General features: G+C 46.6%; 2 protein-coding genes across 12 annotated transcripts in view; one reads left to right on the forward strand and one right to left on the reverse strand.

The window, feature by feature from the left end:
- EXOC4 (exocyst complex component 4) overlaps positions 1–18,178 on the forward strand; it is a 733,833-nt gene that overhangs the window by 147,214 nt on the left and 568,441 nt on the right. For all 11 annotated transcript variants that reach the window (XR_014492900.1, XR_014492901.1, XR_014492902.1 and 8 more), the window contains 2 exons: positions 6,589–6,734; positions 12,286–12,374. Coding sequence is in view for 7 of the 11 variants with exons in the window: in XM_083366085.1 (XP_083222211.1) it covers positions 6,589–6,734; positions 12,286–12,374 (235 nt within the window). In the remaining 4 variants the exon portion in view is untranslated. The remainder of the gene's footprint in view (positions 1–6,588; positions 6,735–12,285; positions 12,375–18,178) is intronic.
- The window catches only part of LOC310642411 (uncharacterized protein), a 155,232-nt gene that overhangs the window by 110,882 nt on the left and 26,172 nt on the right, over positions 1–18,178 (reverse strand). The gene's annotated exons all lie outside the window — the stretch shown is intronic.

An 18,178-nucleotide genomic window follows, 5' to 3' on the forward strand; every position in this document is an offset into this window, starting at 1 on the left:
AGCAAAGGGCCCCCGGCTGAGATCATGGCAAATCTAGGAGAAGGTTCCTAAAGGCTCCTGCCAAGCTAAATCGATCAAGTCAAGGTGACAGGCCTCAGACAGGTAAAGGAAGAAGCTGGGGATGTCTTGATCCTCTCTCTCCTGAGCTCCAACAGGAAGTGGTTGCCTCGGCTGTGCGTTTGTGTGAGCTTGCTGGGGCGGTTGTGTGTGCTTAGTTGTGCTCTTTCCCCCCTCCGAAGTGCTAACTGGGCTACCAGCACTTAAAAAAAAGCCCTTGATTGATTCGGGAGTCTGCTAGGAATGGAGAAGAGAATGCTCCGCCAGGGATTGCTTGACCTGGACGTCCACCCTGTGACTTTTCCCCCAAAAAAACTGGAATACAGGTGGTCCTCGACTTACGGGCACCATTGAGCCCCAAAATTTCTGTTGCTAAGAGAGTGAATCTTGCTCCATTTTATAACCGTTCTGTTCTACTCCATTCTATTCCCTATTTTTTATTCTGTTCCATTCCATTCCATTCATTCTGTTCTGTTCTGTTCTGTTCTGTTCTGTTTTGTTCCAGTTCCATTCCCATCCCCATCCCATTCCTATTCCCACTCCGTTCCATTCCATTCCATTCCATTCCATTCCATTCCATTCCATTCCATTCCATTCTATTCTATTCTACCCTACCCTACCCTACCCTACCCTACTCTACTCTACTCCATTCCATTCATTCTGTTCTGTTCTGTTCTGTTCTGTTCTGTTCTGTTCCAGTTCCATTCCCATCCCATTCCCATTCCATTCCATTCCATTCCATTCCATTCCATTCCATTCCATTCCATTCCATTCTATCCTATCCTATCCTATCCTACCCTACCCTACCCTACCCTACCCTACCCTACTCTACTCTACTCTACTCTACTCTACTCTACTCTACTCCACTCCACTCCACTCCACTCCACTCCACTCCACTCCACTCCACTCCACTCCACTCCACTCCATTCCATTCCATTCTTGAACTGAAGACCTATATGACAACCACGGATTATGGCCAAACAGGCAGTCTTTTAAAACACTGCTTCCAGTTACCTTTGCCTCAAAAAGATGCAATCCTAATGCTCTTCATTTAATGCTTTTTGACTCTTCTTGCCCACTCTCAGATCAAAGTACAGCTAGTCCTCGATTTAAAATGTTGCCTCATTTAGTGGCCATTTGAATTTACAACGGCACTGCACAAAGTGATGTACGACCGTTTTTCTTCCTTACCACCATGGCAGCATCCCCATGGTCACGTGATCAGAATCCAGGCACTTGGCAACTGACTTGTACTTCTGACATTTGCAGCGTGCCGGGTTGCGGGGTAGTGGGGTGTCACGCGATCCCCTTTTGCGACATTCTGACAAACAAAATCAGTGGGAAAGCCGGATTCGCTTAAGAACCATGCGACTAACTTAACAACTGCAGGGATTCAGTTCACAACCGTGGCAAGAAACGGGGTAACAGCCGGGCAAAACCCACTTAACAAATGTCTCGCTTAGCAACGGGAATTTTGGGATCAGTCACAACGGTACATCGAGGGCCACCTGTATTGTTGTTGTTAGTTGCGAAGTCGTGTCTGACCCCTTGCGACCCCGTGGACCATGTTCCTCCAGGCCTTCCTGTCCTCTACCGTCTTCTGGAGTCCATTTAAGCTCACGCCTCCTGCTTCAGTGACTCCATCCAGCCACCTCCTTCTCTGTCGTCCCCTTCTTCTCTTGCCCTCAACCTTTCCCAGCATTAGGCTCTTCTCCAGTGAGTCCTTCCTCCTCATTAGGTGGCCAAAGTATTTGAGTTTCCACTTCAGGATCTGGCCTTCTAAAGAGCAGTCAGGTTTGATCTCCTCTAGGACTGACCGGTTTGATCGCCTTGCAGTCCAAGGGACTCGCAGGAGTCTCCTCCAGCACCATACTTCAAAGGCCTCAATTCTTTGGCGCTCAGCCTTTCTTATGGTCCATACATTGCAACTGGGAAGCCATACATTGCAACTGGGAAGACCATAGCCTTGAATATACGCACTTTTGTTGATAGGGTGATGTTTCTGCTTTTTAGTGTGCTGTCTAGATTGGCCATGGCTTTCCGCCCCAGGAGCAAGCGTCTTTTCATTTCTTGGCTTCAGTCCCCGTCTGCGGTGATCTTGGAGCCCAGGAAAATAAAATCTGTCAACCTGTATTATATGCTTAATTCGAGACTAAACATGATGTACGACTGGCAAGGAAACTCACTTGAACCCAGGTCCTGCTTAGCAACAGAAACTTTGGGCTCCATTGTGGCCGTAAGCCGAGGACTCCCTGTCCTCGTTTCCTTGAACAGATGGATGCTGTTTCGTTGCCCCGAAGTCCTAATCCACAATAAAAGATACGACTTTGAAATTACACACCTTCTATGCACTCCTGTCTTCTTCGGCTCGGCCCGTCCTGTGTCCAATTCTCTTATCCCGGTCCAAATTTCTTTAGGGTCCTGGTCCAAACCGTTATTCGACCTCGGTCGCGCAGAAAGTCACAAGTCCTCGTTACAAATGGATGGGATGGGGGGGGCCCTGCAAGTTCTTACCTCCCCTCGTAAATCTCGTTCTTTACGCATTTGATGAATGCCTAAAAGGATTTTGATGGATGGCTTTGCCACGAATAATTAAACATTGCAAGGAGCCAATTCTCCAAGCTTTTCTTCATCCCCAGGCAGGCAGGTCTAATCTGGTCAGTGAGTAGCAAAAAAAAAAAAAAAGGGGGGGGGTTGTGTAGTTCCCGACTCATATTTCATTGCACAAGCATTACGTCCCATGAATGCCGCACAGGTAAGTCCTCGGCTTCACGGCCAATATTGGGCTTAAACGTTCCATCGTTGATATGTAGACGGTTAAGTGAGTTTTGAACCCATTTGAGGGCCTTTCTTGTCACAGTTGTTAAAGGAAGTGCCGCAGTTGCTAAGCGGGTCAGACGGTCAGAAAGTGAATCTGGTTTCCCCCTCGACTTTGCTTGTCGGAAGGTCGCAAAAGGGGATCATGTGACCCCAGGATCCTACAACCAACAGAAATACCAACCGGTTGCCTGGCGGGTTTGAATTTGGATCTCTTGACCGTGGGAATGCTGTAATGGTCATAACTGGGGGGAAAAATTGGGGCTCAGCTCAGGGGCTCGTATGTTGAGGACTACGTTGGGCAGCCGCTTCTTGAAATAAAAAGAGCAGACATTGAAAGTGTTAAAAAGGAGATGATGTTACCTGGTTGGGTCACAAAACATCTGCAAGAAAACAACCAAGGTCAGAAAGCAGCAGGGACGCCATAGACCTTCTCCTCCTCTTCTTCCTCCTCCTCTTCCTCTTCCTCATCTTCCTTCCTTCCTTCCTTCTTCCCCATTCCTCCTCCTCCTCCTCCTCCTCTCCACAACCCCCCCTCTCTTCTAGTACTGATGATGTTACCTAGTTGGGTCAGGAAATGCCTGCAAGAAAACAACCATGGTCAGAGAGCACCAAGAACCCCACAGTCGTCGTCCTCCTCCTCCTCCTCCTCTCCTTCCTTCCTTCCTTCCTTCCTTCCTTCCTTCCTTCCTTCCTTCCTTCCTTCCTTCCTTCCTTCCTTCCTTCCTTCCTTCCTTCCTTCCTTCTCCTCCTTTCCACTCCCTTCTAACACTGATGATGTTACCTAGTTGGGTCATGAAACGCCTGCAAGAAAACCACCAGGCTCAGAGAGCACCAAGGACTCCACAGTCCTCCTCCTCCTCCTCCTCCTCCTCCTCCTCCTCCTCCTCCTCCTCCTCCTCCTCCTCCTCCTGTCCACAAGCCTCACTCCCCTTCCAGCACTGATGATGTTCCCTAGTTGGGTGATGAAACGTCTGCAAGAAAACCACCAAGGTCAGAGAGCAGCAAGGACACTTCTGTTCATTCACCTCCCCCGGCATTGCCAGATGTAGTTTGGATAGGCGTTTGGCGGGAGACTCCTTTGAGGATTGGAACAGAAAGTAGCTACGTTGCAGAGCAAAGCTAACTACAAGCAGGTTTCTGATCCACAGCAGAAGGGTAAAAATAGGGACCTCTTTGCTGCCGAGGTTCTGAGATACTTACGGATAGAAACCAGGTTATTGCTATTTAATTGCATTCCTTTTTTAAAAAAAAAAAGCCGAGCAATATTCCCAGTTTTCTCTGATTAGCAGCTTAATTCTTTTTTGGCCTGGTGGTTTCCTGTTAATTTGTTTAAATGCGGTTCGCACTTCGCTGTTCTGTTCCGCTTGGTATACTGTCAGGGCCCTTTTATTAAGTTAGGTGGCTTTCTCGCTGGGTGAAAATATAATTAGCAGTAGTTCTTAGGTGACAGAGGGGTTGGCAGTGCTTTAATGTGCTTTAATCACAAACTCTTCCCCCCCTCCCCGTCTTTTTTTCTTCTTCTTCTTCCCATAATTCACACTGCAAATAGGGCTGTCTGTCAATCAGTACAGGTAGCCTTCCAGTTACGACCGCAATGGAGCCCAAGATTTCTGTTGCTAAGCGAAACATTTGTTAAGTGAGTTTTGCCCCGTTTTACAACCTTTCTTGCCACAGTCGCTAAGGGAATCACCGCAGTTGTTCAATAGTAGCAACTGTGAGAGGGATCTCGGAGTCCTGGTGGACGATCCCTTAAACGTGAGCCAGCCGTGTGCTGCAGCTGCCAAAAAGGCCAACACGGTGCTAGGCTGCATTAACAGAGGGATAGAATCAAGATCACATGAAGTGTTAATACTACTTTACAACGCCTTGGTAAGGCCACCCTTGGAATCCTGCATCCAGTTTTGGTCACCACGATGTAAAAAACATGTTGAGACTCTGGAAAGAGTGCAGAGAAGAGCAACAAAGATGATTGGGGGACTGGAGACTAAAACATACAAGGAACGGTTGCTGGAATTGGGTATGTCTAGTTTCATGCAGAGAAGGACGAAGGGAGACATGACAGCAGTCTTACAGTATATCAGGGGCTGCCCCAAAGAAGAGGCAGTCAAGCTATTCTCCAAAGCACCCAAAGGCAGGACAAGAAGCAACGGATGGAAACTAACCAAGGAGAGAAGCAACCTAGGACTAAGGAGAAACTTCCTGACAGTGAGAACAATTAGCCAGTGGAACAACCTGCCTCCAGAAGCGGTGAATGCTCCAACACCGGGAGTTTTTAAGAAGAGACTGGACAGCCATTCCTCTGAAACGGTATAGGGTTTCCTGCCTGAGCAGGGGGTTGGACTAAATGACCTCCAAGGTCCCTTCCAACTTTATTAGTAACATGGCTTCCCCCAATTGACTTTGCTTGGCAGAAGGTCGGAAAAGGGGATCGCGTGACACACACACACACCCCGGGACTCTGCGACTGTCATAAATATAAATTAATATAAATTAAAAAAATAATTTAGTTCTGTTAAATATCCGTTGGGTTACACGTTGTTATGTTTTTTACCTGATTCAATAAATAACTATTTATGAATGTGTTCATTTTAATGTAAACTATTCTAGGTGAGATGGGCGACGTACAGGCCTAAATAAATCAACTTTAATATAGTGAATATAGAGTTAACAGAACCCCTGCAGAGAAGAGCTGTTTTAGAATCCTCCATAATTTTTACAAGCAGGAAAGGGGTTTTTGAGAGGAAAACTCAAATATTAAAGTTTTTAAAAAGAGATTGGGCAGCCCTCTGTCTGAAACGGTAAGAGTTTTTCCTGCCTGAGCAAGGGGTTGGACTAGATGACCTCCAAGGTCCCTTCCTGCTCTGTTATTCCGTATTCTGTACTTTAAGAAACTCTGTCTTGAGGTCAGATCTCTACGGAACCAAGAAGTTAAGGATCTCTTTTTACAAAAAATAATAATAATTCAGAATTGGTTGGTTTTCTGAAACAGTCTCTTAAATTTCCCACAGAGCCTCGTCTTCAGGAGGCTGCCCAAAGCTAGCCCCGAGGTCCCCTTAACTTCTGAAAACTTTCTTTTTTTTTATTAAAGAGTTTTAAAAATTTTTTTACAATACATATCCCCAAAACCCACCCACCCTAAACCACCCCCTTCCCCCCCCACTTCCCAGAGCTGAATACAGGGTTATAGATATAATAATCATATTCTAACTAAAATTATCCATTATAAAATTAACCAAATTCATAATGTGCTTTAACTCCCCTTTAATGTAGATACATTCAAATTATTGAAACATAATAATAATAACTTAAACAAGAATATAATCAATACTAATACTAAAATAATAGTAGTAATAATAATACAATATATGTTATGTCTAAAAAAAACTTAATACAAATTCCTCTATAATAAATAATAATAACAATATCCCTCTAAAATCTACTCATAAGCTAAGTGAAACTTAGGAACTTCTGAAAACTTTCTTGTTTTCTGGAAACAACCCCCCCCCCCCAAAAAAAAAATTACAATTTCTGCTGGCAGGTTCTTTAGCACATTTGTTAACTTTTCAGCCAAAAACACCTCCGTCTTTCAGCTCTGCCACCTTCCTGTTCAGTTAAACTGTGATTTATTGATAAAGCCTATTCTGGGATTTCGTTGGAATGAAATTCTCTCTCTCTCTCTCTTTTTTTCCCCCCGGTCTCTTTCTCTTCCAGATGCTGCTGACAGAGTACCTGGACATGAAAAATACACGGGCATCTTCGGAGCTTTCAGCTCAGCTTAGTTATGCCAGCTCCGGAAGAGAGTTTGCAGCATTTTTTGCAAAAAAGAAACCTCAAAGGCCCAAGACTTCTTTGTTCAAGTACGTGCAGCTCTGGTGTGTCTCTCGCCCCCCCACCCGACCCCCCCCCAGCTGTGTTTGGCATGAAGTCCTTCCGTGCTGCTTTGTCCTGGAGAGACACTCCATAATTCCTTTCGCTCTATGGAAGGGAAATATATCCTTGCCTGAGAGGCTCAAGGTATTGTGAAAACCCAATTTTTTTTTTAAAAAAAGGGTGGAAACAGAGAAAGATGACAAAATACTGGTAGTTCTTGACTTACGACCATTTTGTTTAGCTTCCGTTGAAAGTTACGACCGCACACTTACAACCACAGACATGTGATTGTGATCAAGGTGCTTGGCCACCAGCTGTCTGTCTGTATCACCTATCCGTCTCTCTCTCTCACATCTCTTTCTATCTTCTGTCTGTCTGTCTATATCTATCTGTCTCTCTCCTCCCATCTCCCATCTCTCTCATCTCTCTCTCTCTCTCTCTCTCTCTCTCTCTCTCATCTATCCGTCTCTCTATCTCATCTATGCGTCCATCCATTATCTATCTTTCTGTCTGTCTGTTTGTCTGTCTCTATCTCATATCTCTGTCTCTCTATCTTCTGTCTATCTGTCTCTGTCTCTCTCCTATCTCTCTCTCTCTGTCTATCTCTATCTATCCGTCTCTCTATCTGTCTCATCTATCCATCCATCCATCATCTTATCTATCTCTCTGTCTGTCTATCTCTTATCTCATATCTCTATCTCTCTATCTTCTGTCTACCTATCTGTATCTATCTATCTATTGTCAATCTATCTGTCTCTTGTCTCATTCCTATCTCTGTCTATCATCTCTCATATCTCTCATCTCATCTCTCTCTGTCTATCTCTATCATCTATCCATCTTTCTATCTCATCTATCCATCCATCCATCCATCCATCCATCATTCATCTATCTATCTGTCTGTCTGTCTGTCTGTCTGTCTGTCTGTCTGTCTGTCTGTCTGTCTATCCATCCATCCATCCATCCATCCATCCATCCATCCATCTATCTATCTATCTATCATCTATCTATCTATCTATCTATCTATCTATCTCTATCTCATATCTTTATCTATCTTCTGTCTACCTATCTCTCTCTCTGTCTATCTTCTGTCTGTCTGTCTGTCTGTCTGTCTGTCTGTCTGTCTGTCTGTCTGCCTATCTATCTATCTATCTATCTATCTATCTATCTATCTATCTATCTATCTATCTATCTATCTATCTATCTATCTATATCTATCTGTCTCTGTCTCTCTCCTAACCTCTATCATCTCTTATCTCATCTCATCTCTCTCTGTGTGTCTCTATCATCTATCCATCCTTATCTATCTCATCTGTCTGTCCGTCCATCCACCCACCCATCCATCCACCCACCCATCCATCCATCCATCCATTCATCCATCCATCCATCCATCCATCTATCTACTGCCTTTATCATATGTATAAATAAGGCAGAGAACATATCTGATATTCCTTCTTCCTATTTTCCCCGCAACCCATGGGAAGTGAGTTAGGCTGAGTTATCAGGACTAGAACTCACCGTCTCCTGGGGATTGGCCCAAAGTCACCCATCCCCATAGCTGGCTGGGAAGTGCTGGGAATTTCCACCCATCTTCAGGTTGCCAGGGTTGAGAAACGCTGGTCTACCAGTAGTAAATAGCCTGGGAACAGATACATCAAGTTACAAAGCTTTGATTTTAAAAAGTGGAGTTTGGGTTGATGGGGAGCTTTGCTTATTTTATTTTAAGGCTTGCCCTTAAGCCAGCTCAGATATCGTTCCGATTTCCCTTCTCAGTCCTTCTCAATCCTACAATTGGAAGGGCCCATGAATTCCTCTCCGCTGTGTTCAAAAAAAGATAAATAAATCCAAATTATAGCCTCCCAGATTTGTGACTTTTTGAAGACGCCCAGTAAAAGGGGAATCCACAAGCTCTTTGCCCAGCATTGATTTTACTGGCAGGCTTATTGTCGCGTAGTTTATTCTAACATTCATTAGGAATCTGTCTTCCTGTTCGCTTCAATCCCTTAGCCTCTGTCCTAGATTTTGGGACAAGAGAGAACAGATATTGATCTTAGGTGTGACATCCCTTCGTGGATTCAGACATGCTATCCATCCCTTCTCATTTGCTTTCTCTCAGTTCCCTTCAGTCTTTCTTGATAGGAGGTATCTTATTTATTTATTTATTTATTTATTTATTTATTTATTTATTTATTTATTTATTTATTTATTTATATATACCGCCCTATTCCCAAAGGACTCAGGGCGATTTAAAAGACAATATAAAAGTTGACATAGAAATAGAATTAAAATGAATTAAATTAATTAATAGCCCAACAACGTTTAAAAACTTAAAAACCCCTCAGTCCAGGCCAGATAGATCAAAGAACCAGGTATTCAGGTCCCGGCGAAACGAACGAAGGTCGGGGGCGGTCCAGAGTTCCACAGGCAGATCATTCCATAGGGCAGGCGCGCCCACAGACAACGCCTTGCAGTAGTCTAACCGGGAGGTCACGAGCGCATGAGTGACTGTACGTAGAGCATCTCGGTCCAGATAGGGACGCAACTGGCGCACCAGGCGAATCTGGGCAAAAGCCCACCCTGGTCACGGCTCCTATATGATCTTCAGAACTGAGCTGATGAAGCAGCCACAGTTTCCGGTGGCCAGCTGTTCCCCTGGTTAATTGCTCTCACATAGGAAATCCCTCCTTAGTTCCGGGTTGCTTCTCTCCTTGGTGAGTTTCCATCCATTGCTTCTTGTCCTGCCCTCTAAGCATTCTCTTTGTTAGACTAGACCAGGGGTAGGCAACCTCGGCTCTTTTATGACTCATGGACCAACTCCCAGAATTCCTGAGTCAGCTGGCTCAGGAATTCTGGGAGTTGAAGTCCACGAGTCATAAAAGAGCCGAGGTTGCCTACCCCTGGCCTAGGCCTAGGCCGCTTTATGACTCATGGACTTCAAGTCCCAGAATTCCTGAGCCAGCCACGCTGAGGGGAAAGGGAGAGGTTTCCAAGCTGAGCCATGCTGGCTCAGGAATTCTGGGAGTTGAAGTCCACGAGTCATAAAAGCCGAGGTTGCCTACCCCTGGCCTAGGCCTAGGCCGCTTTATGACTCATGGACTTCAAGTCCCAGAATTCCTGAGCCAGCCATGCTGAGGGGAAAGGGAGAGGTTTCCATGCTGAGCCATGCTGGCTCAGGAATTCTGGGAGTTGAAGTCCATGAGTCACAAAAGAGCCGAGGTTGCCTACCCCTGGACTAGACATAGCCAGTTCCCTTCTTTGTTCAGACTTGAGTTGAAATCTCGACTTTTTAAAATTCTTCTCCTGGCTTATCTTTTTTTTTTTACCCCTGCCAATGATGTTGCTGCTTAATTAATTATTATTATTATTTTTGGAAACGTTAACAGTACAGAAAAGCCAAACGGACACAGGTGTTCAGAACTTACTAAATGCCTGACAGCTCGGATTTATGTATTTATGTAGAACACAACCCGATAAAACCCACAAGCAGTGTTTGATTAAAAAAATAAATAAATCTCAATGCACTCCAGGACAATACCGTAAAATAGAGTCTGGATAAAATACGCCAAGAGGCAACGGTAAAAGCAGATTGCAGACGCATAACGGATTTTTTTTTTTTTAAAAAAATGTCTCTGCATAAAGGTGCTTTGTTTGAGTTGGGAGAACAAGCAAGAAGCCCAGTTTTCTCTTGCCACTAAAGCAGTGTGGGAAGTGTTTGAATTTGTTTTGCTAAGAAAACCATTATAGGCAGTCCTTGACTTACAGCCATTCGTTTACTGACTGTTCAAAGTTATAATTGGGTACGTCAAGTCTAACGAAGAGAAGGACCAGGGGGGACATGATAACAGTCTTCCAATCTCTCAGGGGCTGCCCCAAAGAAGAGGGAGTCAAGCTATTCTCCAAAGCACCCGAAGGCAGGACGAGAAGCAATGGATGGAAACTCATCCAGGAGAGAAGCAATGTTGTACTAAGAACTAACTTCCTGATAGTTAGAACAATTAACCAGTGGAACTGCTTGCCACCAGAAATCGTGGGTGCTCCATCACTGGAGGTTTTCAAGAAGAGACTGGACAGCCATTTCTCTGAAATGGTATACGGTTTCCTGCCTGAGCAGGGGGTTGGACTAGATGACCTCCAAGGGCCCTTCCATCATCATCACCATCATCATTTTTGCATGGAAAAAGGGACTTACGTCTGTTTTTCACACTTAACGACCATTGCACACTTAACGATCATGTGATCAAAATTTGGGTGCTTGGCAACTGGCGTGTACTTAGGAAAGTTGCCGTCTCCCCATGCTCACATGATCCCCTTTTGCGACTTAACAAACCTCTTGCTTAAGAGTGGGAATTTTGGGTTCAGCTGTGGCCGTAAGTCAAGGACATCGCCAAAGGTTTTCTTGCCTGAGCAGGGGGTGGGACTAGAAGACCTCCAAGGTCCCTTCCAACTCTCTTATTCTGGAAAAAATACTCCATGGAGGGTTGGCAACTTAACAACGGTTGTGGTGTCCTGTCCAAAGTTGCCTTGTGGTATGATGGGGCTGTAAAATTAAAATTAAATTTATTATTATTATTATTATTATTATTATTATTATTATTATTATTATTATTATTGTCATTATTATTATTATTATTATTATTATTATTATTATTATTATTATTATTATTAGCGCCTTGGGTGCAATCCCCAAACAGCAGGAGCATCACTTGAACACCATTGGCATTGACAGATTCGCCATTAGTCAATTGCAAAAGGCAGCCTTAATAGGAGCTGCTTCCATCCTGCGACGAGATCTGTAATACCATCAAACATCCACATCTGCCTATCCCAGGTCCTTGGTAAGGAGGACTCGATAGGTAGACAAAAATGCCAAATCCAGTCTGAACATCTGGCTGACTGTGCAATGATTGATGATGATGATGATGATGATGATGATGATGATGATGATGATAATGATAATGTAAACTGCCCTGAGTCCTTCGGGAAAGGGCGGTATATAAATGTAATAAAATAAAATTATTATTATTATTATTATTATTATTATTATTATTATTATTATTATTAATAATAATAATAATAATAATAATAATAATAATAATAATAATACCACCACCTAGGATGCTGGCAGCAACCCATGTCAACCATTAGTGCCAGTCAATTTGAGTGTTCAGTTGACTTGAGTTTCATGTTTTATGAATAAAAGTTTTATATAATAATGATGATGATGATGGAAGGGACCTTGGAGGTCATCTAGTCCAACCCCCTGCTCAGGCAGGAAACCCTATACCATTCCAGGCAAATGGCTGTCCAGTCTCTTCTTGAAAACGTCCAGTGTTGGAGCATTCACCGCTTCTGGAGCTGGAGGCAGGTGGCTCCACTGGTTAATTGTTAAGTTAAATATAAAAATAATAAAATAAGATAAAATATAGCCACGTGTCATGGAGACAGAATTTACAACCGCACGGAAAGCTGGCAGCAGAGACCCCCCACCCCCACCCTGTGCTAGCTCAGGATGTGCCGTGACGCGCCGTCGTTTCGTTGCAGGTTCGAGTCCTCTTCCCATGCCATCAGTATGAGCACGTACTTGCAGGAACAGAGGAGAGAACTGTACAGCCGGAGCGGCGAGTTGCAAGGTAGGGACACTCATTACGTCAATAAACGCCTCCCTCTCCCACGAGAGGGGTGGATGGGTTTCGAATCCGCTTGTTTGTAAGGAAGCCAAAATAAACCCGGACGGCAAGTTTGGAATGCTGGCTAATAATGTCAACGTTGCTAGCAAATCGCGTGTTCGGGCGCACCGAACACGGATGCTGGAGAGGCTTCAAGGTTGCAACTGGTCTTTCTGAGTGCCAGTTTTGAAAGCCAAGTAAGGATGCTTTTTGGACAGATGAGACACATCTGTAAGTCGGGGTTGAGCTGTGGGGGTCCTCGGCGCCCTCCGAGCTTGCTGGTATTCCCGTTAAGACGTTTCATCACCAAACTAGGTAACATCGTCAGGGCTAGAGGTTGGTTCTCTTGACAGTCCTGGAAGCATGCGCAGAAGCGGGAAACGGGACTATTTGACTTTCTAACTTTTTGGGGGTCTGAACACAGCCGTTTCTTGTTGCTTCTTCCCCGCCTTCAGCGATGAAATAGGAACTCCTTTAGGAACCGTTCCTAAAGGGTTCAAACCCCCGTGGCCGACGCTGAGCCCAGCGGTCAAAAATTGCAAAATGGGGCTTCTCCGTTGAAAGCGTAAAGGAGGAGGAGCCCCACCCCCGTATTATCAATTAGAAGCTTTCTCGCTTCCCCTGGAAAATGTGCCGGAGAGGGCCGGGCAACAGCCTCGCCGTTCGTTCATCATAATAAACACAGAGATAAAATGGTCCGTATTTATTTGCCGGGACGGCGCTCAAAGCACCTTTTAAAGTGTCCGCTTATTGATCTCAGAAGCAGGAGCAGCTGTCGGCTCGAAGGACCTGCTCCATCTCTGTCAACGTGCACGGCTGAACGCGAACCCATCTCTTGCCCAGGTCAGCCGTATCTGTCACCCCCGATTACTCTTTCCATTTCGATTTCTCCACTTCTCCCATGTCATATCTTCACGGGTGTCGGCTGTTCAGGGCTTGAGGTTACCGAGGTTTACTGTCGGCTCCTTGCTGGACTTTGAGCTTGGTTGTTTTCTTGGCAGGCCTTTCATCACCCAACTAGGTAACTTCATCAGTGTCAGAAGGGAGAGGGGTTTGTGGAGAGGAGGAGGAGGAGGAGGAGAACGACTGTGGGATCCTTGGTGCTCTCTGAGCTTGGTGGCTTTCAGGCAGACATTTCATCACCCAACTAAATAATAAACCTTTATTGTCAAAGTACAACATGTGTACATTGAGATTAGCTGAGCCTCCCCCCGTGCTCTCTCCCCCCAACACACAGTGACAACTAGGTAACATCATCAGCGTTAGAAGGGAGTGGGGTTGTGGAGAGGAGGGGCGAGGGGGATGAGGAGGAGGAGGAGGAGGAGGAGGACAATGACTGTGGGGTCCTTGGTGCTCTCAGAGCTTGGTGGTTTTCTTGCAGACCCCACTACGGAACATCATCAGTGCTAGAAAGGGAGGGGGGTTTGGGGAGAGGAGGAGGAGGAGGAGGAGGAGGAGGAGTGGTGCTGTGGCATCCTTATTGCTCTCTGAGCTCGGTTGTTTTCTTGGCAGACGTTTCATTAGCCAGCTAGGTAACTTCATCAGTGCTAGGAGGGAGTGGGTTTGGCTCTCTGTTTATATACAGGTATATTGGGCAAGCCCCTTGCCCTGGGCAAGACAGTGGGACCTCCACTTCAAAGCGGAGCTGCAAATATTCCCTCCTGTTGTTGTTGTTAGCTGCGAAGTCGTGTCTGACCCATCGCGACCCCATGGACAACGTTCCTCCAGGCCTTCCTGTCCTCCACCATCTTCTGGAGTCCATTCAAGCTCACGCCTCCTGCTTCAGTGACTCCATCCAGCCACCTCCTTCTCTGTCGTCCCCTTCTTCTCTTGCCCTCCACCTTTCCCAGCATGAGGCTCTTCTCCAGTGAGTCCTTCCTTCTCATTAGGTGGCCAAAGTATTTGAGTTTTAGCTTCAGGATCTGGCCTTCTAAAGAGCAGTCAGGGTTGATCTCCTCTAGGACTGACCGGTTTGATCGCCTTGCAGTCCAAGGGACTCACAGGAGTCTTCTCCAGCACCAGAGTTCAAAGGCCTCAATTCTTTGGCACTCAGCCTTTCTTATGGTCCAACTTTCACAGCCACACATTGCAACTGGGAAGACCATGGCCATGACTATACGCACTTTTGTTGACAGGGTGATGTCTCTGCTTTTTAGTGTGCTGTCTAGATTTGCCATGGCTTTCCTCCCCAGGAGCGTCTTTGAATTTCTTGGCTACAGTCCCCATCTGCAGTGATCTTGGAGCCCAGGAAAATAAAATCTGTCACTACCTCCATTTCTTCCCCATCTATTTGCCAGGAATTGAGAGGGCCGGATGCCATGATCTTGGCTTGCTTAATGTTAAGGGCCGGCATGGGGGAACTATGGCCCCTTCATGACTTGGGGACTTCAACTCCCAGAATCCTGAGCCGGAATGGGGGAACTATGGCCCCTTCATGACTCGTGGACTTCAGCTCCCAGAATCCTGAGCCGGCATGGGGGAACTATGGCCCCTTCATGGCTCGTGGACTTCAGCTCCCAGAATCCTGAGCCAGCATGGGGGAACTATGTCCCCCTCATGACTGGTGGACTTCAACTCCCAGAATTCCTGAGCCAGCATGGGGGAACTATGTCCCCCTCATGACTTGTGGACTTCAACTCCCAGAATTCCTGAGCCAGCATGGGGAAACTATGGCCCCTTCATGACTCGTGGACTTCAACTCCCAGAATTCCTGAGCCAGCATGGGGGAACTATGGCCCCCTCATGACTCGTGGACTTCAACTCCCAGAATTCCTGAGCCAGCATGGGGAAACTATGGCCCCTTCATGACTCGTGGACTTCAACTCCCAGAATTCCTGAGCCAGCATGGCTCAGCTTGGAAACCTCTCCCTTTCCCCTCAGCATTGCTGGCTCAGGAATTCTGGGAGTTGAAGTCCACCAGTCATAAAGGAGCCAAGGTTGCCTACCCCTGGCCTAGAGGTTACCTCTACCGGTAGTAGCTTTGAAGGGCAAGAACGGGATAGGACCCTGGATTCAGAGGGGGAAAAGGGATCTGGAGTGCAACGAATGACCTGTTTGCAACTCTTTCAACTAGTGTTTCTAAAGGTGTGGACTGAAAACCCCCAGAGGTCCCTCAAAACCTTCCCGGGGATATGCAAGGTGAAAATTACACATAATCCTCGAATTGCAAGCACAATTAAGCCCCAAAGTTTCTGTCGTTAAGTGAGACCATTGTTAAGTGAGTTTTGCCCCATTGTACGCCCTGTCTTGCCACAGTCGAATGACTGCAGTTGTTAAGTTACTAACAGGATCGTTCGGTGAATCTGCCTTCCCCCGTTGACTTTGCTCGTCGGAAGGTCGCAAAAGGGGATCGCGTGATCCCGGGACACTGCAACCGTCGTAAGTCCATGCCAGTTGCCAAGCCTCTGAATTTTGATCACGCGACCGCGGGACGCCGCAACGGTCGTTAAGTGCGAAAAACAGCCCAAAGTCCCTTTTTTCAGTGCTGTTGTTAACTTTGAACGGTCAGTAAATGAAGTGTTTTTAGTCGAGGAGTGCCTGTAGTAGGATGTGGTTCAGTAGTAATTCAACTGCCATTTTTGGAGCACAAGAATTTAAAAAAAAAACCCCACAGCCCACCGAGTTTTCTTCCCCTTCCCCCCATACCTTCTTCTCTTCTCCTTTTTTTCCCTACTGTCAAGTTATGTGGCCTCTGTTTGATAATCTCATTTCCTGGGGAAAAAAAAATCAAAATACTGGCAATTTCAGCTTCCCAGAGTGTTAATTGTGACCTTGCTCGGTTGCTAATCAAAAAATGGGATGTTTTGCATGAAAACGCGGCTCTAATTAATTCTCAGACATAAAGCACCTTGGTTTTAATAACCCCGCCTTGATTGGGTAGTCTTTGAGAAGACGGGGGCTGCTAAGCTCCTAAGCCCTGGGGGGGTGGGGGTGGGAAACGTGGAAAGGAAATTATAAGAGGGCAAGAAGATTCATCCGACAGTCGAAGCCAAGGAGACACCTTTCCCGGCTCAAATTTCATATCGCGCTCCGAATCTGGCAAAGAAGGAGGGCAGAGACAGATACGGGCACAGACCCAGCCGTTCTCGGAGTAGAAAAAGCAGTTGTGTTTGTGGGGGGGGGGGTCCTCTCTGAGCTGGGTTGCATTCTTGGAGATGTTTCATGAACCAGCTAAGTTACATCATCAGTGCAAAAAGGCAGGGGATCTGCAGAGTGGAGGAGAATGAAATGGGGAAGAGGAGGAAGAGGAGGAGGAGGAGGAGGAGGAGGAGGAGGAGGAGGAGGATATTGACTGTGGGGGGGCCCTTGGTGCTCTCTGAGCTGGGTGGTTTTCTTGCAGACGTTTCATGACCCAACTCGAGAACATCATCAGTGCTAGAAGAGGAGGAGGAGGAGGAGGAAGAGGAGGGACAGTGGGTTCCCTGGTGCTGTTCTGTACCAGCCTACTACCGGCCCTGCAGATAAGGCAGGGACAACCCCTTTACAAGAAGGCAAGAGGCTGGAACTAAGCCTGCCAAATTTATGGACACAAAAGCAAATAGAGCAAAACAAGACACGAACCATGAAACAGGAGCTATTCAAGCCGTTGCCTTCAGCAAACCAGCCCTCCCACGCATTCCCCTTTTATACAGTTCAGGGTGTGGCTTCTCTCTGCCTCCTTCCGAGGTGCCCCATTGCTTTCCTCTGTTTACTCCTGATTGACTGCCTCCTGTATCGGTTGTCCTTGAACAGGGCCAGCCGTGGGTCATCTTCACCCACGCTGTCAGGCTCACACAGCTGGGTCTCCCATCGTGACCAGGTGAGAGGGGCCTGGCTGAGCGCTCTGCGGAGCCCCAAGGCCATCATCAGCAAGCTCTCCAACACCCTCCTCCTCCTCCTCTGAGTCGTCCGACCCAACTGCCGAACCCACAGGCTGACCCTGAATCACAACAGGTGCTCTCTGAGCCGGGTGGTTTTCTTGCAGACGTTTCACGACCCACCTAGGTAACATCATCAGTGCTAGAAGGGAGTGGGTTTGTGAAGTAGTGGAGGAGGTAGGGGGAAAAGGAGGAGGAAGAGAGGAACTGTGGGGTCCTTGGTGCTCTCTGAGCTTGATCCTTTTCTTGATGTTTTATGACCCAACGAGGCAACATCGTCAGTGCTAAAAGGGAGGGGATTTGCAGAGTGGAGGAGAATAAAATGGGAAGCAGAGGAGGAAGAAGAAGAGGAGGAGGTGACTGACTGTGCGGGGGGTCCTTGTGCTCTCTGAGCTGGGTGGTTTTCTTGCAGACGTTTCATGACCCAACTCGAGAACATCATCAGTGCTAGAAGAGGAGGAGGAGGAGGAGGAAGAGGAGGGACTGTGGGTTCCCTGGTGCTCTCTGAGCCGGGTGGTTTTCTTGCAGACGTTTCACGACCCAGCTAGGTAACATCATCAGTGCTGGAAGGCCCGTTTTGTGGGCGTGGCTGCGATGGTAACGGCAGACTGGGTGGGACTAAAAAGTTCAATCCATCAATTCCAACTTTGCAAGATCATATTTTTCCCGCGACAAGTTGAAATTGATTGAACTTTTTTTTTTTTGCACATGGTGGCGGTGGTGGCCTAAAGCGAAAAGGTTTTATAAAACCCAGCTGAAGGCCTGGGACTGGGGCGATAGCGTGCGTGCCCACAGAGAGGGCTCTATGTACCACCTGTGGCACGCGTGCCATAAGTTCGCCACCACGGTGCTATGAGGTTTCTAAGCACTTGTGATGTCACCTACTTGGCTCAAGTCTCTCTCTCCCTCTCT

The sequence above is a fragment of the Vipera ursinii genome, assembly GCF_947247035.1.
Source record: "Vipera ursinii genome assembly, chromosome: 6".
In the NCBI taxonomy this organism is placed as follows: Eukaryota; Metazoa; Chordata; class Lepidosauria; order Squamata; family Viperidae; genus Vipera; species Vipera ursinii.